This window comes from Diceros bicornis, chromosome 19 (genome assembly GCF_020826845.1).
Source record: "Diceros bicornis minor isolate mBicDic1 chromosome 19, mDicBic1.mat.cur, whole genome shotgun sequence".
NCBI classification, from domain to species: Eukaryota; Metazoa; Chordata; class Mammalia; order Perissodactyla; family Rhinocerotidae; genus Diceros; species Diceros bicornis.
This window is the reverse complement of record NC_080758.1, coordinates 27,900,631-27,925,762: the sequence shown is the minus strand read 5'-3', so window position 1 is coordinate 27,925,762 and position 25,132 is coordinate 27,900,631. Positions and strand designations below refer to the sequence as shown.

The window sequence follows — 25,132 nt, the reverse complement described above, 5'->3', positions numbered from 1 at the left end:
GCTCCAAGAGGGCAGGGACGGACTTTTGCCTGTATTGTTCACCTCGGTGTCCCCAGAGCCTAATACAGTGCCTGGAATATAATGGGATACTCAACAAATATTTAAGGAGTAGAGGAAAGATTGAATAGTGAGGAACAATTGAATATTGGATGAATGCATGAATAAACAAATTCTTAGTTATTAGGATGAGGATTTGTGGGGAGTGGGACAGCCTGCGATTGAGGAGGTCAACTAGAACTGAGGAACGTGGTCCTCCGGTCTCCCTCTGGATGGACGCCCACCGCAGCGACCCAGTGTTCCTTTCGCGACCGCCAACAAGTTGCTTAGCAACCGGCCGCCCGCCCCTCCGCTACCGCTAGAGGGCGCGCGGGCGGGGAGACGTGAACGCGCACGCGTGCGCGACGCGCGCCGGCGAGGGAGGCACGTCACTTCCTGTTTCTTTAGGGGAACGTGGCTTTCCCTGCAGCGTCCGTCTTCTCTTCTGCGTCTCTGGTGCAGCAGCCAGAGCGGGAGTCCGACCCCCGAGCGCAGCCTCGCCATGGACTCGGCCCTCAGCGACCCGCTTAACGGCAGCGCCGAGGCAGGCGGCCCAGCCAACGGCAAGACGCGGCCGCCTTCCACGCCCGAGGGCATCGCGCTGGCCTACGGCAGCCTCCTGCTCATGGCGCTGCTGCCCATCTTCTTCGGCGCCCTGCGCTCCGTGCGCTGCGCCCGCGGCAAGGTAGGGTCAGCGGCAAAACCGGGCGCTTTCCACCTCCCACCCGGGACACGGCTGACACGCCCGCCCGAGACCGGACAGACACCTCCTCTCCCCGGACACTGACTCTTCCCACACTAAACGCTACCATTTCCCCACCCTGGGCCCACGACCCTGGCCTTCGGTGCCCCGGGATCTGGGCACCGACCCGCGAACCGGATACTGACACCTTCCTCAAATAGGGGCTGGTTTCTAGCCCCTATCGGACCGTGACACATCCCTTCTTCTATGCTTCTTTCTGGGAACACTGTCAGCTGCCCCTCACACTGCTGTTCGGGCTAATTGTTCTGAGTCTCTTGGACCCGGCCATACTAGCCCCACCTTCAGCTCTCGCTGCTCATCCCATCTGGGACAGTCACCCCATTCTGGGCTCTGGGTCAACCCCAGTCTGACCTGATGGGGTACTGGGCCTGACAACTCCTGAATGGTACAAGCTCATGGCATTCCTCCGTCAGGAACCCTGCCTCACCCCACCCCAGGGCAAATTCTAGCATCCAGGCCCATCCCTAGACTCTGACGCCTGTCCAGCTGGAATCTGTGACCCATCGTGTGCTCTCTTAAACCCTGAGATGAGGCCCTTGCCCCACCTCAAGAAAATTAAGCCAGGAATAGAGCCCCAGCTCAGGCCTCAGGTTTTTGCATCACTTTTTGGAACCAATTCCAGTCAGCCAGCCCCTCAGAACCCAGCACCTTGGTGCCTCTCTTTTTAACCAGGTATAGGCCCCTTATTTTTCTGATTTCCTCTCACTGACCACCACCCAACCTTGGACCTGCCCTAGCCTGAGCCCAGACCCTGTTCCTAACCCTTGACTCTGTACCCGACCAGACCCTGATCCTACCTCAAAGTAGCTTTTCTCCCTCTGCCCCCTAAGACAGTTCTTCCACCAAATTGGGCTTACTTGCTGAGTAACTGAGCTGCTGTTGGCCTCTCTTTTGAGACTGGGTCAGACCCCATCCCTGGCCTTCCTCAACATCTGTCCCCTTTCAATACCCAAGAGGACCCCAGCACCTTCCACCTCCTGACTTCCTCCCTCCACTCTTCTTCCCTGTATTAAGCCTCTGTAGCCCATTGTACCAATGGCTTCTCACTTCCTGGCACCCTCTCCCCTCCTCCACAACCTCCTGATCTGCAGCTCCCTGCTCCTTCCCCTCCCAAACCTGAAGTTGAACCTAAGCGGAAGCTGTATTACCCAAAGAGGGCAGGCCACAAAGCAGCTGCCACTTTTGAAACTGCTCAAATCCGGGCTCGCAAAACACTACCCAACTTGAGCAATGGCCGAGGCCTGCCACCGTCCTTCCCCAGGATCAGAGAACTCACTGCTGGCTCTCTGTGTGGTCAGACGCAAAGGAGGGTAGTCAGGCATTGCTAAGGTGACCTCATTTGCCTTCCTCTTCTGCCTCTTCTAAGCAGAGTTCAGGTGGCCTTCAGCTTCCCTACCGTGCTTTTCAGGCAGACTCTTGGTGCAGAGAGAAGTTCTGAAATAGACCAGGACAGAGGAGGTAAAGGGCACCATGGCGTGAGCTGAGCAGCTTGACCTGAGGGCCCCCCAAAACTAAATAATTCTCCTTGGCGCCTTCTGCACATGGATCACTAATCTCTTCAGAAAACACCTTCCAGGCAGCAGAATTTCCTGAACCTCCACTGTTGTCTAGGGTCGGGGGATGCTTCAGAGATGAGTGGGTCAGAGTCCTGTCACCGAGGAGTTGGGGTATCTGGATGAGGGAGGAGTAACTGTGATTGTAATACAGGTGGTGCCGTGGGTTTCAGGAGAAAGATTGCGCGTACCTGGGCAGGGCAGGGCGGCTTTGTGCTGGAGGTGGGCTTAGCCTTGATGTAGAAGCAGAATTTCAGCTAGAAGACCTTCTAGGCAGAGGAGACCAGGTAGGCAGAGGCACAAGGCAGTTCAGGAGATGGTGGAAGGTCTGGTGTGGCTGGGGCAGAGGGTATGGATAGAAGAGAGCTGTAGATCCACTGTAGCCGCTGAATACCTCCCCCCAGTGTCTCCTGCAGGGCCGGGGGCTGGTAGACTGTGTGTGAAATTGTAAACGGCCTGATCCTTAGTAGGCCCCCACCATGAACAACCAGGATATTCTAAAGTTTACACAGCCTTCACCCTCTTTGATTCTCACAGCAACTGAGTGTGGCAGGCTGAGCCAGTTTTTTTGTTTTTTTTTTTGTGAGGAAGCTCAGCCCTGAGCTAACACCCATGTTAATCCTGCTCTTTTTGCTGAGGAAGACCGGCTCTGAGCTAACATCTATTGCCAATCCTCCTCCTTTTTTTTTTCCCCAAAGCCCCAGTAGATAGTTGTATGTCATAGTTGCACATCCTTCTGGTTGCTGTATGTGGGACGTGGCCTCAGCATGGCTGGAGAAGCAGTGCGTCGGTGCGCACCTGGGATCCGAACCCCGGGCCGCCAGTAGCGGAGCACGCGCACTTAACTGCTAAGCCACGGGGCCGGCCCGTGAGCCAGTTTTTTATCCCCATTGTACAGGGAAAGAAACTGAGGGTCAAGGAAATGACTTCTCAAGATCCTTCTGCCAGTGAGGGGCAGAACCAGGTGTCCTAGTCCAGGGCTCTCTCCTTGGTACAGGTGCCCTAAAGACCCATACAAGTGGCTTTTTGGCCTAGGGAAAGGACAAGGACAAGCCAGACAACTCCCTTTTTCTACCCTGAGTCGTACGTCCCTGGTCATTTGGCAAGGAGAGAGAAAAGTGTGGGGGCCCAGGAGTTTTGATTTCCCACCCATGTTAGACCCCAAAGCCAGCTGAGAGAGGGCATGTGAGGACAGAATTCTCTCCCTGGGGCCAAGTCGTCCATAACAGGCAGGGCGCATTGTGAAATCGTGGGGAGAAGGTGGAGCATCCAGGAGCGTGTTGGGAGGAGCGATCGTAGCGCAGTGCCCATCCGTGTCAGACCTGCATTCCCAGAAGGGAGCAGATCCCAGCCCGAGCAATAGCTGTACCGCAGACTGCTGCAGAGGCCCATGGCCTGTAACTCGGAGGAGCCCCTCAGCCAGCTGGACTGGGCGCCTGCTCTGTGCCAGGCCCCGGGCTGGGTACCAGGGACGCAGCGACAAAGAAGGCTAAGGCTTGTCCTCACAGAGCTCAGTCACCAAGGAGAAATGGATGTGTGACCAGCCAACTAACCTGAATTCTGATACACTTCCTGGAGGAGGCAGCAACTGTCTTTGCATGTGTGGGGGAGAGGTCAGCAGGCAGCACAGGAAGAGAGGGAGGCATGGGACCACAGGGTGTATTCAGGGAGGCAGTGAGTAGGGTGACGTGAGCCCTGCACAGGGGCTGGGATGCAGCAACAAGATGCTCAGGGAGCCTGCAGCCTTTCTAAGGTACAGAATCCTGAAGGCAACGCAGCTGTTAATCTTCATAGTTAACAAAATTACTACACGCTTGCACTTGTAGAAGATTCCAGCAATGCAGAAATATAAAGGAAAAGCCTCCTCAGTACCACTCCTTGGATGTAACCCAGTTAGCTGTTTGGTGTGTAACCTTCCAGAACTTCTTCTGTGTGTATGCAGACATATTATGTATGTGCCTGTGTGTATATGCATGTATAAGTTTATTTTTACAAAAATGATATTTTACAGTACGTATTGCTCTGCAACTTGATTTTTTTTTTTTTTTTTAAGAATATGTCTTGGTCATTTTCCTATGTCAATACATGTAGCTCTACCTCATTGGTTTATGGAGGGGAGGGTAGGTAATGCATACCCATGGTATAGAATTCCAGAAGTACAGAGGGGTGCACACGGAAAGTCTCCCTCCCACCCCAGCTGCCCAGTTTCCCTCCCCAGAGGCAGCCCGTTTTACCTGTTTCTTGGATAACTATCTGAGAGATTCTGTGCCTTTGTAAATAAACACGCATATGCTTTCCCCCATTTTTGCTATATAACTGTTATAATTTGTTATATATATATGTATGTATATATGTGTGTGTGCGTGTGTATACACTTTTTTGCACCTTGCTTTTTTTGCCAAATACCTGTTGGAGATCAAATATGTCAGTACATTGTGAATGGTCGTGGTCTTCTTTAACGGCTGTATGGTGTCCCACCTGTACCCCACAGTGTGTTTTGAGCAGTGGTTCTCAGAGTGCAATCCTTGGACCAGCAACAGCAGCAGCATCACCTGGGAACTTGTTAGAAATGCACATTCTGAATCAAAAACTCAAGGTAGGCCCAGCAGTCTGTTTTCACGAGCCCTCGTGGCAATTCTAATGTGTGCTCAAGTGTGAGAACCCTTGACTTAGAGTCCTCCACTGGTCATTTAGACTGCGGTCAGTCTTTGGCTGTTACACCTGCTGACATTAGTCTCCTTATACATTTGTTATTTCATATTTGTCTGTGTGTTTCTACGATAAATTCGTCAAAACTGATTTGCTGGCTCAAAGGCTGTGTGCATGTTTGATTTAGGTAGATTTTACCAAATTATCCACCACAGAGGTTGAATCAGTTTACACTCGCACCGGCAGCAACCTTGATTCCTGTGTAATGGCTGCTGAGTAGTCCATTCTCCAGTGGTTTTTGAGCAGGTATGTGATACAGTCAGGTCTAGGCTTCAGAACAAGCTCTTGGCGGGGTAGGTGAGGGGTGGGAGGGAAAACAGGAAGGAGGCTGGTGAGGTGGATGTGAAGACTGCAGTGGGGCCAAAGGATTGGAGTGGGGGTCAGTTCAAGAAATGCTTAGGAAGTGGAATTGTGGCGAGGCGAGTGAGTGAAAGTGGTGGTAAGGAGAGGAGACCCTGGGGTCCCCAGCTGGAGCGACAGAGTAACAGAATGGTCCACAAGTTCTGCATCCTTTCTGGGGCATGGCCTGGAAGCAGTACTCCCAGAGCTCGCACTGAGCCAATGGCTGGGAGCTGGGCATCTGTCTTCCCTCACTGCTTTTGCTTCCGCCCTTATAACTGAACATCCAGAATGTCACTGGAAGCTAAATTTATTTTTGCTATTTGTGTCAGCTTTTCCCCCCACTCTCTAATCATGCTTTGTGTTCCAGGAGCTATTGCATTTGCTTAAGAGCATCTGGTTAAATAATCCAAATTGAATTGGTAGGGAATTCTAACAACTTTTAGTATTTTTGTAACCATGAAGATTAACTGTTTTCTTGCCTTCAGGATTCTGTTCCTCAGAAAGGTCGCAGGCTCCCTGAGCACAATTTTCCAACAGAAATTTCCAGATAGGAAAGGTAGAGGTCGTCTAGGGATTAGTGGCCAAGAGTTTGGGCTTTGGAACCAGACTGCCTCAGTTGGAATCCACGTGCCAGCTGTGTGACCATAAGCAAGTTACTTCACCTCTCTGAGCCTCAGTTTCCTCATCTATAAAATGGAGCTATTAAAAGTACCTGCTTCGTGGGGGTTTTTGTGAGGGTGAAATCATGTAAAGCACCTAGAAGAGTGCTCGGCACCTAGAAAGCTCTCGGTAAATGTTGTCCTTACTACTGTTATTGTCAGTCAGGTTTCTGGTCTCCCTTTCTGACTCAGCATTGCAGCATGAGATATTTATAACAGCCACCCACAGAGGAGACCAGATTCCTCTGTGTGGTGGAGCATCTGTCCAACCTTGGTTTGCCATCACATAGTATTAAGCCTCTTCCGGCCCAGGATACTGGGCTGAATTGAAAGGAATAGGTGGAAATGAGCCATAGCACGGGTTTGCAGGTGATGCCAGAGCCCCGTGTGTACTCTCACACCTGTGTGCTCTGCACCTGCAGGTCCCTCTGCCTGGTAAGTGCTTCCCTTCCTTGTACACACAGCAACTCCTCAGCTCAGTCTGCATGTATCTGGCTCCTGCTACATACCAGACCCTGTGTTGACCTTCAAGGCCTTGCTTAAGTGGCATCTGCTCTAACTACCTCTGACACTCCCCTTCTTCCCTGCAGACGTGTTGTCCTGTCTGCTTTCTCATGAGTCTCTCATACATAATAATGACGCAAATAGTTTATTTCAGCTTGAGTGAAGTACTCAAAGCACCACACTGAGTACTTCCATGGAAGAGTCACAGAATCCTGACAACTCACTTGACAGCTAAGGAACTCGAGGCTCTGAGAGAGAAAATAACTTTCCCAAGGCTGCACCACTGGGAGGAAGCAGAGCCGGGAGTCAGGCTGGGCTTTCTGACACCAGAGCCCTCTCGAGACTCAGACCATGTGTCACACCAGTGTCCATGTCTCTATTTTGTCACTTGTCACACTGTGTCGTGATATTCTGTTTACATGTCAAGGTCTTGGCCTACCTGCCTGTGAACTGTTCAAGGTCAGGAGATTTATTTTAATTTATAGTTTATGTATTAGGTATGTTATTATATAATATATATATTATAGTATATGTTATTTATAATTGATTTTTGTGCTTACACTGCTGCTTCACAGGAAGTATGTTGAATTTGTGGAGGTACACAGAGGGGACGAGGAAACTTTCCCAAGGCCCGCAGCACACTCCCTCCCAAGGCAGAAACCAGGGGCTGGGAGAGAAGAGAGAAGGAAGATAACCTTGCCTCTCAGTGTCAGTATTGCTCACCCACCCTCCCCCATCTCCCAGCAAAGCTACCCAAGAGTGACTCACACAGAGCTGCCTCTGGGCGCTCCAGAGGGGAGGGTCTACCCTCCAGCTCTGTGTCTGGGCCGCCTCAGCCGTGCATATGTTGGGGTTTGGTTGTGGGCCTCCCTGCTTGCCTCTCCCTGATAATCACAGCTCCTCATACAGTCACTGTACTTCACCAGGCTCTTTTGCATCCCATATCTTATTTGATTGAAGCCTCTTGGCCCTTTGAGAGGTAAGTAAAGCTAGATATTATCATCCCGTTTGACAGATGAGTAAACTTAGGCTCAAAAAGCAAATGATTTGCCTCAGTCACCCAGCAAGCCATTAATAGAGCGATGAATACCTTGGATACACTTTATATGCATCATTTTGCTTGTGTGTGAATTATATCTGTAGGAAGAATTCCCAGGGGTGGAATTGCTTGGTGAAAGGGTATATGCGTTTGTGAATTTGACATGTATCGCCAAAGTACTCTCTGCAGCGAGATGGATTTACCCTCCTGCCAGCACTGCAGGTCAGCGCCTGCTTCCCCACAGCCGCACCGGCTCAGTATGTTATCAGATGTGTGGATTTTTGCCATTCTGATAGATGAAAAATGGAATCTCAGTGTACTTTAATTTGAGCTTCTCATTAAGAGTGAGGATGAGCACTTTTTCCTATGATTAAGAGCCATTTGTAGTTCCTGATCTGTGAATCTTATCTTCACATCCTTGGGCATGTGCAAATTACGATTTGATGCATCCTGCCAAGTTGTCCTCCCCAAAAGGCTGGACCAGTCTGTACTCAAACCGATGGCATATCCACATCCCATTCCCCACATCTCCATCTCCTGGTGATCATTTCGTGGGCTCACTGCCGAATGCCCCCATCTCCTTCCCCTTCTGCAGTCTTCCACCCTGGGGCACGAGGCCTCCCTGAGCCAAAATCTGCCCTCTCCAGGCAGCTTCCCCCTTAGCATGTTTTGTCCTATTGATTTTTAAGAGGCAGCTGTCAGCCAAAATGTTCGTGAGAGTCTGCAGCTGAACGTGATCCCTTGTCCCAGGGATGCTGGTGCCTTATTCACAGAATGGACGTGGTCGTGGTGATGAGCCTATGGCTCTCGTAGAGAGCACTTCACTTTGGCATGCACGGAAATCTAATCCAGCATTGCTAGGACTTTTGGTAGCTATGATATAAAATAGAATTAGACATATAAAATGTGATGAGAATTGCAGTTGGGGAGTAGGTTTACCCCAATGGGGAAATCTGGAAAAACTCCATGTCAGTGATATTTGCTGCATCGTTGAGAACTAAGGATTTTGCCTAGCAGAGAGAGGGCATAGAGAGCATCATGATCCTCAAAGCTTTTGACTCTGTGTTTTTTAATATAAATTTAAACCAGAATTGAGCCAGCCCTGATGGGCTAGCAGTTAAAGTTCGTCGCGCTCTGCTGCGGTGGCCCAGGTTCAGTTCCCGGGTGCAGAACCACACCACTCATCTGTCAGTAGCCATGCTATGGTGGCGGCTCACATAGAAAAACTAGAAGGACTTACAACTAGAATATACAACTATGTACTGGGGCTTTGGAGAGGGAAAAAAGAGAGAGAGAGAGAGAGGAAGATTGGCAACAGACATTAGCTCAGAGTGAATCTTTCCCAGCAAAAAGAAAAAAAAAAAGAAACAAGTGAAATTAATTTAAAAAAAGAAATTTAAACCAGAATTGTGCTACTGTTGATGTATTTTCATTTGAAAGTTTTTGGCATGAATTCTATGAAGCTAATTTAATTCCTGTGTTGCATTGTTATTCCACTTTCAACTTTTTCCCTTTTTATAATATTGAAATTTTTTTTATTACATTCAGTTCTTTTTCATGTAAATATTTATCGTCTGTCAGCTCTTTACCCAGATCACATTCTTGCCAACTATAGCGTCTACCATTGTAAATTTAATTGTAGCTTTTACTCTTACCAGATTCAACTTTCCCACTCACATTTCTTAAAATTTAAGTTTTGTCCTGATTTGCTTCTCCTTGCAGTTGGCGTCTTCCCATGTGCAGTGTCAGCCATTGTCAGTTTTGTTTGTGGTTGGTTGATTTCCACTCAGTATTCACCACCTACTAGATGAAAGATTAATCCTCTTTACCTCTCAGCTAATCCATAAGAAAATTGGAAATAGTTCTCATGAAGTCTAGAACCACTCTGTTGTCACTAGTTTCCAGGATTTTTACTTTCAGTTATCACATGCGATAACTGCCTCCGCCATAACTCCCCTCCCCAGCTATGCCACGTGCGCTGTCTCCTCCCCAGACTGTCCCTGTCGGGGTCCAGATCTCCTCAATGGCAAAATGGCCAGATCAGAGCATGTTGCCCTAGGGTGGGCTGAGCACCATCCCTGGCAGAGGGAGCAGCCTTGAGTTAGGAAAACACGGAAACCCCTGAGGCACCTGAGTGAACCGGGCACAGAGGGGGAGAAGGAGGTGAATGAGCTCTTGGTGCATCACATTCTCACCGTATCCAGTCCCTGGAGGCAGACCACACCCCTGCTCAGTAGGCACCTTTCTTCTCTCTCCAGAACGCCTCGGACATGCCCGAGACCATCACCAGCCGGGACGCTGCCCGCTTCCCCATCATCGCCAGCTGCACGCTCTTGGGGCTCTACCTCTTTTTCAAAGTAAGTCCTCTTCCACCTGTTGTGTCATTCGGTTTAAATAACTTTATTTTATTTTGTTTTATTTTTCCCATCACAGGAGACATGCATGTTCATTTATAGAAAATAAAGAGCAGGAAAAAATAATACTAATTCACCCGTAGACCCACTACCCAGAGACGACCACTGTTGGTGTTGGGGATTCTTTCCCGCCAGCCTTTATTTCTTTTCTCCATGTAGCTTTTTGTTTTGTTTTCATGGTACCAGTTTGGTTTCATTGTACCATTTATGTTGGGATGGGGTATAGCTTGTGTCTCAGACATACCTCTACCATACTAATTGCTTTTTTTTTTTTTTTTTAATTTATCGAGGTTTATTTTCCCAATAAAAGTTACACAGACTCAGTCTTGAAAACCTGGAAAACACAGAAAGGTAAAAAGGGAAAAACAGCAGTCATCCAAAACCCCACTACCAGAGACAATCACAGACTCCCTGTTGAGGTGTGTCCTTCCGCTGTTCCTCCCCGTGCGTGGTTTCTCCGTGGCTGTGACCATGTGGTGCATTCGCTTCTGTAGCTGCTTTTCCACTTCACATGAATAACATCAGAAGCATTTCCTCATATTACTACAAACTCTCCTTAAACTTTCTTTTACTATAACGTGGGATTTTCTGATTATAAAAGTAATATATGCAAGAACTCGGAGGGAAAAATATCAAGAGAGGGAAAAATACACAGAGATAATCACTGTTAACATTTTGACATACCTCCTTTCAGGCTTTTAATAAGCATATTTTTAACATAATCCTGTTATAACATAGTCTTGCATCTTTTTATTTTTTTTAACAGTGCATCACAAGCACTTTTTTCTTGGTCATTGAAAATTCCTCAAGGATGACTTTTAATTTACATTTTAAAAATATAAGTACATGATTAAAAACAGTTTTCAACCTAAGGGAAGGTGCAAATGAGCCATAATCCTCTCTCCAATATAGTTTCTTATGAACCTTTCTATTATGCATAGATCTACGTTTATGTTAAAATTTAAAAACAGGGCCGGCCCCGTGGCTTAGCGGTTAAGTGCGCGCGCTCCGCTGCTGGCAGCCCAGGTTCAGACCCTGGGCGCGCACTGAGGCACCGCTTTTCCGGCCATGCTGAGGCCGCGTCCCACGTACAGCAACTAGAAGGATGTGCAGCTATGACATACAACTATCTACTGGGGCTTTGGGGGGAAAAAAATAAATAAATTAAAAAATCTAAAAAAAAAAATTTTTTTTAAACAAATATATGTATCAAACATGTAGTTCTTAGCATGGAGGTTTTTTTTTTTTTTTTTTGGTGAGGAAGATTAGCCCTGAGCTAACATCTGTTGCCAGTCCTCCTCTTTTTGCTGAGGACGATTGGCCCTGGGCTAACATCTGTGCCCATCTTCCTCTGCTTTATATGGGACGCCACCACAGCATGGCTTGACAAGCAGTGCTTAGGTCCGTGCCTGGGATCCGAACCCGCGAACCCTGGGCTGCTGAAGCGGAGCACGTGAACTTAACCACTACGCCACCAGGCCGACTCCTCCAGCTTGTCTTTTTTAACGGCTACTCGTGGTTCTGCTTTACAGACGTGCCCCTGAGGGGTATTTAGTGGTGGGGTATTATAGCACTGCTGCCATGAACATCTTCTTGTATATATCTTGGCACATGCACATATTTTCAGGTATGTCTGCAGTAGGATTACCAGGTCAAATAGCATCTCCACTTGTAATTTGGACAGATAGTGCCAAATCCCTCCAAAAAGATCATACCAATTTACATTCCCTCTAACAGAGAGTGCTGGCTCCCCTGTACTCTCACCTGCATTGAGTAGCATCAGAATTCTTTATTTTTACCGCTCTGTAAATGAGTCAAAAAAATAATTTTTAATGCCTGTTTCCTGTCCCATCGCTCCCCCATTGTTGAATCAGAACCACTCTTTTTAATGATTTCAGGATATCCCCACAAGCGGATACACCACGGTTGACTTACAGCATCTCTCTCACTTTAAACAGAAAAAATCATCCTGATTTTGACTCTCATAAATAAGAGTGTATCAAATAACATTAGGAATTCACATTTCTTTTTCTTTTCTTCCTGGACCTCAGGTGAAAAGTCGAATGTATCAAACACTTTGGTTCATAGCACACCGTCATCAGTCCATGCCAGGCCCCCCTTTGTTTCTTTCTCCCTCTTCACCCCTAATGCCCACCTCCATTTCCCACATCCATTTCCCTTTCTGCCAGAGGCACCTGTTCTAATGTGTTTTATGTCCTTAGATGTGTGTGTCTCCTTATAAAATATATGGTGTTAATGTATCTGTGTGTATTGAGTAAGTCTAGTTTCTGTAAACAGAACAGTGCAATACTTGGCCCTCTGTTTCCTTTTCCTCTCCCCTATGCTTCTGAGATCTCTCTGTGGCTCTGTACATCTAGCCCATTGCCTCCAGCTTGGCTTTTGGCAGATGTTTCTCAAGTCTCTGCTGTGCTAAAGGTGCTAGGGGGCCCGCCCAGTGGCGCAGTGGTTAAGTGCGCGTGCTCTGCTGAGGCGGCCCAGGGTTCGCAGGTTCTGATCCCGGGTGCGCACCAACGCACCGCTTATTAAGCCGTGCTGTGGCGGCGTCCCATATGAAGTAGAGGAAGATGGGCACGGATGTTAGCCCAGGGCCAGTCTTCCTCAAGAAAAAAAGGGGAGGATTGGCATCGGATGTTAGCTCAGGGCTAGTCCTCCTCACAAAAAAAAAAAATACTAAAATAAAGTGCTAGGAATACACACCCAGGCCCTTGGCTCAAGACCTTCTTATATTTTAGTATTTAGGATTCCATCCTTAGCTGAGATTCCCAAAAGGAATTTCTGGCAGCAGAGAGTGTGAACATTTTTGTTTAAGGCACCAGCTTCCTGTTGCTCAGCCTGTCCTCCTCTCCAGGCAGGTAAGCCCCAGCCTGCCTTGTGCCAGAGGACACGGCACACAGCTTCCCCATGTCTCTAGAGTGTCCACGTTGAGAGTTCTGAAAAGCAGCTGCCTGGACAGCATGGCCACCAGGTCCCTCTGAACTCCGGACTGACAGCTGGTTGGTTGGTTGGTTTGCTTAACAGTGGCTCTCACTCAGCCCCTTTCCTCCTCTCCTCTTGAGGGGGGCGCTAGAGTTTGTAACATTTCTCAAAATCACAAAATTTACTTTATCCTACCTCATTTAAAACTGATTGCTTTGAGGCAGCTTCTACAAATTAAATCCAACAGCATAAGAAAAATAAAGGAAGAAATTGGAGTGAAGGAGAAAATTAAAATAGGCTAAAACAATGAAGCTTTGGGTAAGGACCAGACCCAGACCCCATGTTCTAAACTCTAAAGACTTGTACCCTTGCCAGAAATGTCTCTGACATAGGTGTGACTCTGACTTTCTAGCAGTTGAAGCACAAAGAAAGTGAGACTTGGTGCACAATTCATAGTCCACATAGTCAAGCCACCAGAAGCTCAAAGGTGCAGCCAGAGAGACATTTTTCCCAAGGGCCAACATTGAAAAACACTCTGAGAGGTACACCACGTCTTCATAAGGAAAACCCAGTCCACATGCTGTGTTCCCAGGAGTTTTTCTTATAGCATTCACATTACAGGCCACTGATTTGCTCATCCATTCAGTCAGTCTACAAACATTTACTGAGTGCCAGCTGTGCACCAGGTCCTGGGCTAGGTGCTCAGGACACTGGAGTGAGGAAAACAGCTGACCCATCCCTACCCTCAAGGAGCGTCTTATTAAGTGGTGGAGACAGACACCCATCAAATAATCCCATAGATAAATGTGAAGTTACAGTCCTAGGAAGTGCTGTGAAGGCAAGGTCTGTAGCACCAGGAAAGCACAGAAAAACCAGACTAGAGTGAAGCCCTGCTCCTGCCCAGGCCCCCGACCTCAGCACCTCCATCCACCTTGCTGTTCAGCCAAAAACCCTGGGAGTCATCCTTCTCCCTGCTCCTTCTCTCAGCCCTCATAGCCAGCCCCTCGGCACATCCTGCATCTCCAGTTCCAGAACAAATCTGGGATCTGAGCACTGCTCCTCACTTCCCTCCATCCCCCAGCCCAAGGCACCACCCCCCCTCCTCTGGATTATGCTGTGCCCTCCTCACTGGGCTGTCTCCTTTCACTTTTGCCCTGTGGAGTCTGTCTGCCACACAGCAGCAGAAGGATCCTCTCAGGCCATCAGATCACGTCACAACCTGGCCCTCAGCCCTCCACTACCAGCCTGGCTCACACAGATAAAGCTAACACCTTTTTCTTGACACCATAGGGTTTGTCTCTGTCTTGCCTTCCCAGCCTCATCTCCTGACACTCTCCCTTTTCGCCCTCAGCTCCAGCCTCACAGTCCTTCACTGTTCCCTGCACACATTAGCATGTGCTTGCCTCAGGACCTTTGCTCTCACCCTTCCCCCTGCCTCAGATGGGCTTCCCTCAGTGTCCTCACAGCTGCTCCCTTCCGGCATTAAGGTTTCTACTCCTAAGTGAGCGAGTGTCCTCCCGTTAGGAGGCTCTGCCCCTCTCTCCATCTCCTCGCCTTGCTTTGCTTTTCTCCCCAGCGCCCGTCGCCACCTGACAATGTATTGCATATTCATTTCTTTTGAGATCCTTTCTCCCTCACGGGCACATGAGGGCAGGCACTCTTCTGCCTTATTCCTGGCTGTATCCCCAGAGTTTGGCACGATGCACTGCGCTTAGTAGGCAGTCAGTAACATGAGCTGAATTCATGAGGGGGTGGTCGTGTCAGGGAAAGCTGCTCTGAGCTGAGAGCGGAAGGATGAGGAGGGGGCCTAGGTGGAGAGGAGAGATCCCAGGCAGCAGAAGAATGCATACAACTGCCTGTGGGCGGGAGGGGGGCACGAACAAGGCCCTGCAGGAGGGCCAGTGTGGCCGCAGCATGTAGAACAGGAATGAGCTGCGGCTGAGGAGGTCTGCGGGGGTCACCATGAGGGCCTGAGAGTCCAGGGTAGGTGAGGGTGTGGGCCTCAAGCTTGTGAGAGCAGAGGGAAGCTGCTAAGAGGCTTTAAGCAGGGGAAACACGTTCCGGAACAGCCCTACTTGAGAATGGCCAAGGTCCCTACGCCCCACGCAGCAGCACATTATTCCCTCCCAGTTAGAGACCCTCGCAGTAACAAATCCAGAAGATGATGCAGTGAATGTGGAGTGATGTGGCATAGCCTTCCCAAAGCCCAGAGTTAACAACATGTGACACTTTGGAGCACTGTGAGGGAAAACATTTCTCAGTTTCACATAACGATAATAAGACCAGGAAGCAGCTATCAGGACCTGCTGTCCATGCCTCCAGCCATCACTGTGGGAGGAGTCATCCAGAAGAGCGTGATGTGGAGAGTGGAGCGGGGCACAGGAGACATGTGACCAGCGTGCTCAGGGCCTTGGTGGCCACTGTAGGGGACTCCCTAGGTTTCTGAGCAAGGAGACAGAAACCTGGCAGAGTGCGTCATTCTGAGGTTCAGATGGCTCTCTTGGGGCTCTGAACTTCAGACTCCCCTCCCCCATGATTCCCATGCAGGACTCTGGGTACAAACATAACATTGCCCGTCTCCAGATATTAGAGCCACCAAGCCCAGCCTACAGACTCCTTTGGGAGCTGCATCTGGGGGCCTGAGGTTCCTTCCTTTTTCTCCATAGCTGCAGAAACTGGAAGATCCCTAGGACTGTCTGAGATTCTTCCTGACACCATTCCCCAACTCCAGAGGGGTGAGACCAACCCCTAGAAGAGAAGCGGGGACTCTGGTTTCTTCATAGCCACCAGCAACCCTGACTGCCTGTTTCTCTTTGTATTTCTGCCTCAGATATTCTCCCAGGAATACATCAACCTCTTGCTGTCCATGTATTTCTTCGTACTGGGAATCCTGGCCCTGTCCCACACCATCAGGTCAGAAGGCATCTCTGCAACACTTGAAGCAGCTTTCTCAGGAGCCAGAACAGGGTCTTGGATGAGAACATGACCTTTGGCGTCATTCAGAGCCAGGTTTGAATCCTGGCTGTAAAACCCAAGGGAATCTTTGCCCTGTGTCACACTGTGGGTGACCTAGAACAAGAACCATAACCTCTCTGGGCCACAGTTTCCTTACAGGGAGTGATAAGAGTATCCGATTGGGAAAGTCATTTGTGAACAGTAATGTCATGCTAGTTGTCACAGTACTGAGGTGAGTAGCGCCAATGCCACCTGCCAAGTGGTGTAGCCTGCCGTGCCAAGCGAGGCTTCTCGCATGTGGTCTCATTTCCTAGTGAGAGACGGGCAGTAGAGTGAGAAGTGAGTGCAGCTCTGGAATTTGACTACCTGACTTTGCATCCACCTCTGCCACTTAATAGCCTTGTGACTTGGGCAAGTTACTTAATCTCTCTGGCCTCAATTTCCTCGCTTGAATGTGGAAGAAAATGATAGTACCTTCTTTATGGGTCATGTGGCAAGCTTTTAGCACAGTATCTGGCCGTAACATGTTCAATAACTGTTAACTATTGTTGTTGTTGCTGTTACTGTGTAAACCTGCCAGGTAACCTTATAAGGTTAGCTTTTGCTTTTAATCCTGTTTTACATTCAGAAACTGAAGCTCAGAGAGGTTACAAAATTTGCTAGGATCACACAGCTGATATGCAGCCGAGCCAAGATTCAAACCCAGGTCTGTGTGGCCCCAGAGCCCATCCTCTTCCCACTGTCACCCTGCTCAGATCGCCACATGCTTGTGTCGGTTCAGTGGGGATGAAGGATCTAGGCCAATGATCCTCGGGTGGGGCTGCTGTTGGCGATTTGGACAGGCCAGTTCTCCATGCCTTGTAAACATTTGAAATCTTTAGCCCTGCTTACCAGATGGGAGTTGTTCCCCTAGCCCATCCCTTAACTTGTGACTACAAAAGCGTCGCAGCCTGTTTCCATCTGGCCTCTTGAGGTGGTTCAGCCTCAGGCTGAGAACCACTGATAGTCCATGAGGCAGCCAGCAAACCAGGGAAAGTTCCCAGAGGGAAGGAACACAACTTGGACTGAGCTTTGAAGGGTAGGAAACCTGGAAGAGGCACGAAGGAGGGAGAGGCCAGGCCAGGAGCTGGAAGGTCTGTGCATGTTGAGGGCACAGTCAAGATCTTCCCAGAGTAGTCAGAGAGAAAGCTAGAGAGAAAGAGCAGGATCTGCTCACAGAAGGCATTGAAAGCTGCGCTAAGTTTGACCTCGTTGCTGTCATCAAGCTGGCAGGGCAGCATGGTAGTCAAGAGGTGGGTTCAAGAGGCAGACAGCCTGGACCCCAGGCCTGGCTCTTCTGCTCTGTGATGTGTGTAAGTTACTCAGGCTCTCCGAGCCTCAGTTTCTTCACCTGTAAAATGGAGATACCAGGAGCACGTCCTCGTAGGGGCGTGAGCAGGATCAAGTGAGCCACGTCTGTAACCTGCCTAGAGCACAGTGCCCAGTACACCGTGAGTTGAGTGGCTGGCCTGAGGTCACACAGCTGGGACTTGAACTCTGGTCTTTTGACTGAGTTCATTGTTGTCTTCAATACACCCACCCTTCATCCACAGAATCTTGTTCTAGCCACCTTGGGAGAATTCTAGTCCAGCCCCCCATCCTCAGAAATGAAGACCCAGAGAACCTGGGTGACTTGGACCTGGCAAGAGACTGGCAGACCCAGTCATCCTTCATCAAAGGACAGACCTCTCCTTTCCTAGTGGACCGGGGGTGGGGTGGGACAGTCAGTTCCAGACACTGGGGCCCTTCCTTTCCAATGCTGATTAGGATCCCCCCAGCTCTAGCTCATCCCACCCCAGCATACATGAGAGGCTTGAGACCCCCAGTCCTCCCCACAGCCCAAACCCCACCTCAGAGCACGAGAACCCAATATATTTTGAAAGCCACTGTTAGGCCATGTACTGAGTGAGCAATTGATTATTTCACTTTATCTCAACAACCCTGCAAGAGGGATCTCCATCCCTCAAGCAAGGTGTTTTGAACCTGCATCATTTTAACACCAAAGACATTTTTTTTCCTTTTAAAACAAGAACTCAGGAATATGGTCCCAAATTTCTCGTGGATTAGCCAAGAAACAGTTGTCTGTCTGTCTTTTAACCAATTCATAATTTTTACTGATAGAAATTATCAACAGAAAACAGAACCAACAACAACTAAAACTACACGTGGTAAAATTTGTTAGTGACCAAAAGTTTACAGAAGAATCATTTTCTTGCTAAAACTTAGAGCACAAAATTTGACCTGGGAAAATTAGACCTTATAAAAATAATGGATGGCCATGGGCAGAAGGGGTGCTCACCATAGGGAGTCAGAGCTATCCCCTCAAGAATTTGACATGGACCAAAAACTATGGGATGAAAGAAGTCATTACTATAAAATTTACATGGAAAAGAACTGAATCGGATGAAAATAAGGTTAGCAAAAGAGGGGGAGGCCATAATTTAATCATGCTATTTAGAAAATTGATCTAAGAATTAAATAATACTTCTTCAATCAAATTTTTCCTTAAATACTTTCTCAGAGAAAGTCTACGTTGTTGTTAGGATTTTGATGAGCTGTTTACACCTACAAACTTAAGATTCAAACCTTCCTCAGGATCCGAACAACAAGGTCTGAAGGTTTGAGACAGAAATTGAGGCTCAAGGGTTCTGTGACCACCAGGATTCACAGCTGGTGGGGGCAGAGTGAGGTTTTGAGCCCAGTTCTGTCTGACTCCACGACCAGTTTTGTTTCCAGTTTTGGCAAAAGTGAAGGGGAAGAGGGGGCCTCAAGAGGGTGGGCTGGCCTCCCTCTCCCAGGGAGCCTGTGGTCTCCTAAGGATTGCAGAGGACAGGCCTGCTGAAAGGCTGTAGGAGCGGAGCCGCAGGCCAGTGGAGGTTCTTGTGGGATTCCTTCCACCCCCTCCACCGTCCCCAGCCCACCTCAGGCCTCTCTGGGAAGAAACCGCAGCTGGGGGTGTTAGGGGAAGGTAGGGACCGCAGCCTGCCTCATCCTGTGCAATCACCAAGACCCGAGCCCATGCCAGAATCCTTCCTGCCAAGGGAACCGCGGCTTATTTTTATCACCTCTGAGCTCCCATCCCACCCAGCTGACCTTTAGATGAGAAAAGACCCATGAGGCCAAAATCTGCCACCTGGGGGAGGCCACATCCCCAGTTTCACTGACCCTTGCTTCCACCCGCAGGGGAGAAAGGCACCGGGATGTGGTTTCCCAGCAGGAAGCAGTGACCTTTAGGTTTGACGTGAGCTATCGAGGGCTGGAAGGAATCTCTGCCTGCTACGAAAGGCTGCATTCAGAGGCGCTCGGCAGGCACCTGCCAGCTGCTGCCCAGGCATAGGCCTGGCGAGGAGGGGTGAAGGTGATGAGACAGAGCCCTGCCCTCGAGGTCAGGCTCACCCCAGCCAGGCTGCTTGCCTCTTGCCTTGTGTTATCCAGCAGCCCCTCTTTTCTCAGGATAACAGACATCAGTCTAGAGACTTCCTACTTGAAGTTGAAGCTGCAGTTAATCTTACAGAGTACCAAACATTCATTTAATCTTCTTGATAACCCTATGAGAAATGTTGTAGTGTTCCAAATGAGGAAACAGTTGCATGGAACAGTCAAGTAACTTTCCCAAGGTTGCACAGCTAATAAGTGGCAGAGCTGGGATTTGAACCCAGGATGTCTGGCTCCAGAGTCCATGCTCTTAACCACTGCACTCTGCTGGTTGAAAAGCTAACAGCATCAAGCTTCTAAGGAAGAGGCCAGGCTGGTGTGATGGGCTTAGCTCCTCAGGCCCTCTCCCTGCCTCGGCACACCCACGCTGGCTTCAGACTCCCCTGGAAGGGATTCGGTAAACTGAGGTGGAACTAGCTTCCAGCCTCATCCACCCCAGCTTCTGCCTCCCACCTCCTCAGCCCTGCTGTGGAAGCCCACTCCCAGTTCCATCCTGTGGCCGTGCCGCCTCTATTCACAAAGCCCTCTCATCATTCATGCCACAGCCCTGCAGCCTGAGAGGGATTGGCTCTTTGACAGGTGGGGAAGCTGAGGCCAGGAGATGGTTCTTGAATCCACATCTTCCTCCAGCCCCAGGGTCTTAGAGAGCTCCCTTTTCCTTGCCTTTACCGCTGTGCCCCAGGTACCTCTTGGCCTGCCTCAGTTTACCTACAGTTGGGAGCACCATCCTGGATCTGCCCACCTCGTTAGTCGTCGTCAGTCCAAGCTGGTGTTGCCGAATGCTCTCGAGCTCAGGCTCCGGACAAGTGCCAGTGATGACGGAAGCCTGCAGTTCTTAGGTCCCTGTTGTGGGTCCAGTGCTGGGCTAAGCTGCTGCCCTGCCTTCACAGCAACCCTCGGCGAGAGGCACTGTTATTATCACCACATACAGCTGTGGAGACTGAGCCACTAAGGTGGCTCCCCCAGGGCCACACGGCTGGCTTGTGGCAGAGCAGGCTTCAGGCGGGGCCACCCAAGCTTGTAGCCAGTCCACAATATTGCTGCCTTCAGGACCAGGCTGGGCCAAGAGCGCTGATTTGCTAATCTTGCTCTGAAGGGGATCCAGAAAAGAAAGTCTCTTCCTGCCTGGCCAGGAAGTAGAGTGTGCTGGTAATCGGAGAGAATGCTTCCAGAGATGGGCCATCCTGAGCAACAGAGGCCTTGCGGAAGGAGTGAATGGGAGGAGAGGGTGCTCCCACCTGAGGGGCTGTGCTTCAGCTAGCTGATCAAGTCCAGTCAGTTTGTAAAACTCTCAGGCCTGACAAGTCCTGGAGTGGAGTAGCCCTCAGTCATCTGACTGACTAGGTCGGGGTGGGAGTCCAGGTATATGCATTCTTGACCAAGGGACTCATACAGACGGCACGTGAACCGGACTCTGGAATCCATTGCTCTCCTGAAAACTGCATTTTATGTGGAAGTCTGCCTCTGCTTTCTGTTTCTTGGGTGATAACCAAGAGATAGTACGGAGACACCAGGAGTCCAGACACCTGGGTTCGAGTCTCAGCTCAGGTATTGGCTCCCTGTGTGACCCTGGGCAGCACTTACCCAATGAGGGCCTCTGTTTCCACATGTGTATAATGGGCCCAAGAATACCTGCCCACTCTGGGCAGCAGTCAGGGTGTCAAGAGGTAACAGCTGTCAATGGGCTCCCGCGTGGGGTGGTGTTGCGGCTGTGATTGTCCGTGGGGCCTCTGTTTGCCAACCTGCTTTGTCTTTCCTTCTAGCCCCTTCATGAATAAGTTTTTTCCAGCCAACTTCCCAAATCGACAGTACCAGCTGCTCTTCACGCAGGGCTCTGGGGAGAACAAGGAAGGTCAGTGCTGCCCACCTTCCCCTGCCTCGGGTGTCATCCATCTCTGCTCCCCTTTGTCCCTCAGATGTTGGGGCTCTTCAGTAGAGCAAGTGATGGAAAAGGGGGGCCTCTGGAATCCCAATGCCTGGGTTCACGGCCCAGTTCTGCCACCACCTAGACGTGGGACTCTGGGTGAACGCCTTTACCTCTCTGAGCCTTGGGTGTTTTTGTTGGGTTTTTTTTTTTTTTTTTTTTCCCATCTGTAAAATGAACATTAAAATCTAGTACCTCCCTTATGGGCATGTTGTTAGGACTGCGAGTCAGTGACAAGTGGAAAGCATCTGCACACTGCCTGGCTCGTAGCGAGCGCTCAGTAACAGTTGGCCATTGTAGCTATTTTTATCTATTTTTAGTGTGATTACTGCCCCACCTAAGATTTGAAACAGGTTCCACGGCTTTTAAAAAAATGAAAACTCAGGGCCGGCCCCGTGGCTTAGCGGTTAAGTCCTTGCGCTCTGCTGCTGGCGGCCCGGGGTTCGGATCCCAGGCGCGCACCGGCGCACCGCTTCTCCGGCCATGCTGAGGCTGCATCCCACATACAGCAACTAGAAGGCTGTGCAACTATGACATACAGCTATCTACTGAGGCTTTGGGGGAAAATAATTAATTAATTAATTAATTTAAAAAAATGAAAACTCAGGAGAATTGGGGAAAGCCTGGGCTGTGGAGGTTACTTAGGGTATGGGTTCAAATGCTCTAACAAGATCATCAATGGCTTGACCAAATGGAAGGTATTTCTCTCTTGTGTAAAAGTTTGGGCTCGTGAATGTCGTGCTCATTGTGAAGGTGCCCAGCACACTCTGCCTTGTCCCTAGAGAGCAGCAATTTTATATGCGTCTCTTTTTGCATCTCTAGTGCATCTGTGCCCAGTAAATGGTTGTTGAGATTAAAAGAAAAAACTAAGCTTGCACCACAAGTCTTCAGGGTCCCAGGCTCCATCTGTCTCATGCTCTGCACACTCGGGTGACCCTCGGGTCTGGGATGGTGCACCGTCACTCCACAGTCCCACCAGAGGGAATGGGAACAGCTGTGTCACGGGCCCATTTAGTGGCAGGGGAAGCTGGAAAATGTGGCCGTGAGGCTAGGTGGCGTCATGTCCAGTTAAAAATCATCAGAGTGCCGTTACCACAAAGGAGGGAACAGAAGTCGGGGCTAACCAGCAGTCTGCTGCACTCTGGAATCTGAAAGAAATGGCTGTGCTGGGTGACCCTGGGGAAGCTCCACCACCTCTCTGGGCTTCCTTATTAGGAGACTTGGAAGTGATGGAGAGTGGGTCTGACATCAGGGCTCCCCACAAGAGCAGCCTCAGGGACTCTCTCCAGCTTTTCTCCAGCTCTCCGTCTCTTACCTTCTTCCTCCTGCTCTTCCTCCTCTGCTAGTGACGCAGGGCTGCCAGCAACCTTCTTGATCCCTTTGGTGGCAGATTAGAAAGATTCCTGAATGAACTGGGGCCTTGCTAAAGAGCTGGGCTCAGTGGCAGCTGGCAGTGGTTGAGCACCAGCTCTGTGCCAGGCACTGTGCTGAGTGCTTTGTAAGAGCCATCTCACTTGCTCCCCACAGCAGCCCTATCAGGGAGGTGCTGGGGTCCCATTTTTACAGATGAGGGAACTGAAGCTCAGAGAGCGAGCTGCCTCCCCCAAGGTCACCCAGCATGGACCCTGTGCTTCCAGCACCACGGACCCCTTCCCACTGAGCCTGCCTCAGGCCTGTGTTCTCTCTGGGCCTCCGTTCCCTCCGACAGGAAATTGGAGGGGCTGGGGGTGGCTCCAGTGAGCACCCCTGGCCTGTGAGCCTCTGACAGTGCCCACAGCCATGCCCTCCTCCGTCCAGGGGCTGACAGGTGGGAGGGGCAGCCCCGCCCCGGGGAGTGGACTTACCCGGCCTCTCTGCCCAGAGATCATCAATTATGAGTTTGACACCAAGGACCTGGTGTGCCTGGGCCTGAGCAGCATCGTTGGCATCTGGTACCTGCTGAGGAAGGTAAGGAGCCAGGGCTGGGCCGGGGTGGGGAAGGTGCTGGAGAGGACAGGGAAGTGGGCAGCACAGCGGGCTGATCTCACCCCCTCCTTTCCCAGCACTGGATTGCCAACAACCTCTTTGGCCTGGCCTTCTCCCTTAACGGTGTGGAGCTGCTGCACCTAAACAACGTCAGCACTGGCTGCATCCTGCTGGGCGGGCTCTTCATCTACGATGTCTTCTGGGTGAGTCGGGCAGGGGCACCACGGATGCCTGCCGCCGCACGCCTGTGCATGTGCCTGCCTTCTCCCGTCTCTCCAACCGGACCGGCGGTCAGCTGATGAAGGGCGACGGCCTTGGCCTGGAAGCCAGGACCCCAGAGCAGGTCCTCTCCCGGCCAAGTGCCCTCATCTGTGACACTTGCTCAGAGCCCACCCTGTGCCCGGTGGCTTCCGGCCATCCTCAGGTCCTCCTCACGGTGGCCCTAGCAGGGGTCTTCTTTATCCCGTGTCTCCCCACAAGCAAACGAAGACTCAGAGAAGTTCAGGCAGGGATGGTTAATGCTGATGAGTGGACCCCACCAAGGCACGGATCTCTGAGGACAGAGGCTGCTGTTGACAGCATGCTCTGGCTCACACCAGCCCTGGGCTGAGGGACCTGCCACCTCACTCCGAGAGGCGTCGCTGAGGGATCGAGGTCAGCCTGACGCAGGTGCCCTTTCCCAGGCCTCAGGCAGCCTCTTCTCCACTTCAGTGGGGGATGCTGGAGGACTTTGTCTCTTGGGAGGGGCTGGGCCCTGAACAAACATAGGGTGCCCAGCCACGGCCATCAGAGGCCTTTTCCCACTCCTTCGAATTGCCCCTTTTTGTTGCCCAGAACCAGGAGCCCCGTGAAGTGTCCATGTGACCAGTATCAGTGGCCACCTGACCTCAACTTCACATCTGCCCTGGAGCCCCTCACGGTTCCCTGGCTCCCTCCCTGCAGATCTCAGGGAGCAGCACATCGAAGAGGCTGAGGACAGCCATGCTTCCCACTGGCCCTCACCTCCCTTCAGACTCCTCTCTTCTCCTTCTAGGTATTTGGCACCAATGTGATGGTGACAGTGGCCAAGTCCTTTGAGGCACCAATAAAATGTAAGTGAGGGAGCCCTTCTGCCTCTGCCCCAATAGCCCTTCCCCTCCCGGTCCCTGTTGTGGTCGCACCCACCCTTAGCTCCTGCCCCCATACCTCTTCCTCCTCCGAGCTCTCCTGTGTCTCCAGCCTGGTTTCCTTCTGCTCATTGATTCATCTGGCTGTGTTCACGCACAGCCACCCTCTGCCCAAGCCCCAGCCTCCGGCGGCTTGGTCACAGTGCACTGTGCTGTGGGAGGAGCCAGAATGGGAGCACGCACAGAGGGAGTATCTAACACGGCCTCTGGCGGGGCATGCAGAGGCTCTCCAGAAGAGGAGACCTCCACACTGAGACCTGAAGCCCCCTCACTGGATCCATCTAGCGCCTAGTTATCTGGTGCTGTCTGTCCCACGCCTCTCACACTGCCCTGCTTCTATTCTTTAGTATATCCATTGTATAAATATTAGAAAATCCGGCTACAAGTGTCTTTAAACATGCAGAATTTTGTTACCTCACACTACAGCAAGCCCAGGGGTAGGGTGTCTCAGGTTGGTTGATGAGCCTCAGTGGAGTCACCTGGAGCCAAGGTTACTTCAGTCCTCGCCCCACTGTTCTCAGCTTGTCTGCCTGTCCCTTAAGCTCCACCCTTCATGGTCCCAAGATGACTGCCGCGGTCTGTAGCGTTGACTCCTCACACAGCCACATCCAGAGGCAGAAAGGGGGAACTCTGTCTCTCTTTCATCAGAGAGGGGTATTTTCCCCCAAATCCCCCCTGCAACCTCCCGCATA

General features: G+C 50.6%; 1 protein-coding gene across 2 annotated transcripts in view; it reads left to right on the top strand.

Annotated features, from left to right (window-relative positions):
• The first annotated feature begins 449 nt into the window (after positions 1-449).
• HM13 (histocompatibility minor 13) overlaps positions 450-25,132 on the top strand; it is a 39,695-nt gene continuing 15,012 nt past the window's right edge. For both annotated transcript variants that reach the window (XM_058562993.1, XM_058562994.1), the window contains exons 1-7: positions 450-721; positions 9,864-9,962; positions 15,787-15,869; positions 21,149-21,237; positions 23,171-23,256; positions 23,352-23,477; positions 24,308-24,365. In XM_058562993.1, coding sequence (XP_058418976.1) covers positions 539-721; positions 9,864-9,962; positions 15,787-15,869; positions 21,149-21,237; positions 23,171-23,256; positions 23,352-23,477; positions 24,308-24,365 — 724 coding nt within the window. In that variant the 5' untranslated portion in view covers positions 450-538. The remainder of the gene's footprint in view (positions 722-9,863; positions 9,963-15,786; positions 15,870-21,148; positions 21,238-23,170; positions 23,257-23,351; positions 23,478-24,307; positions 24,366-25,132) is intronic.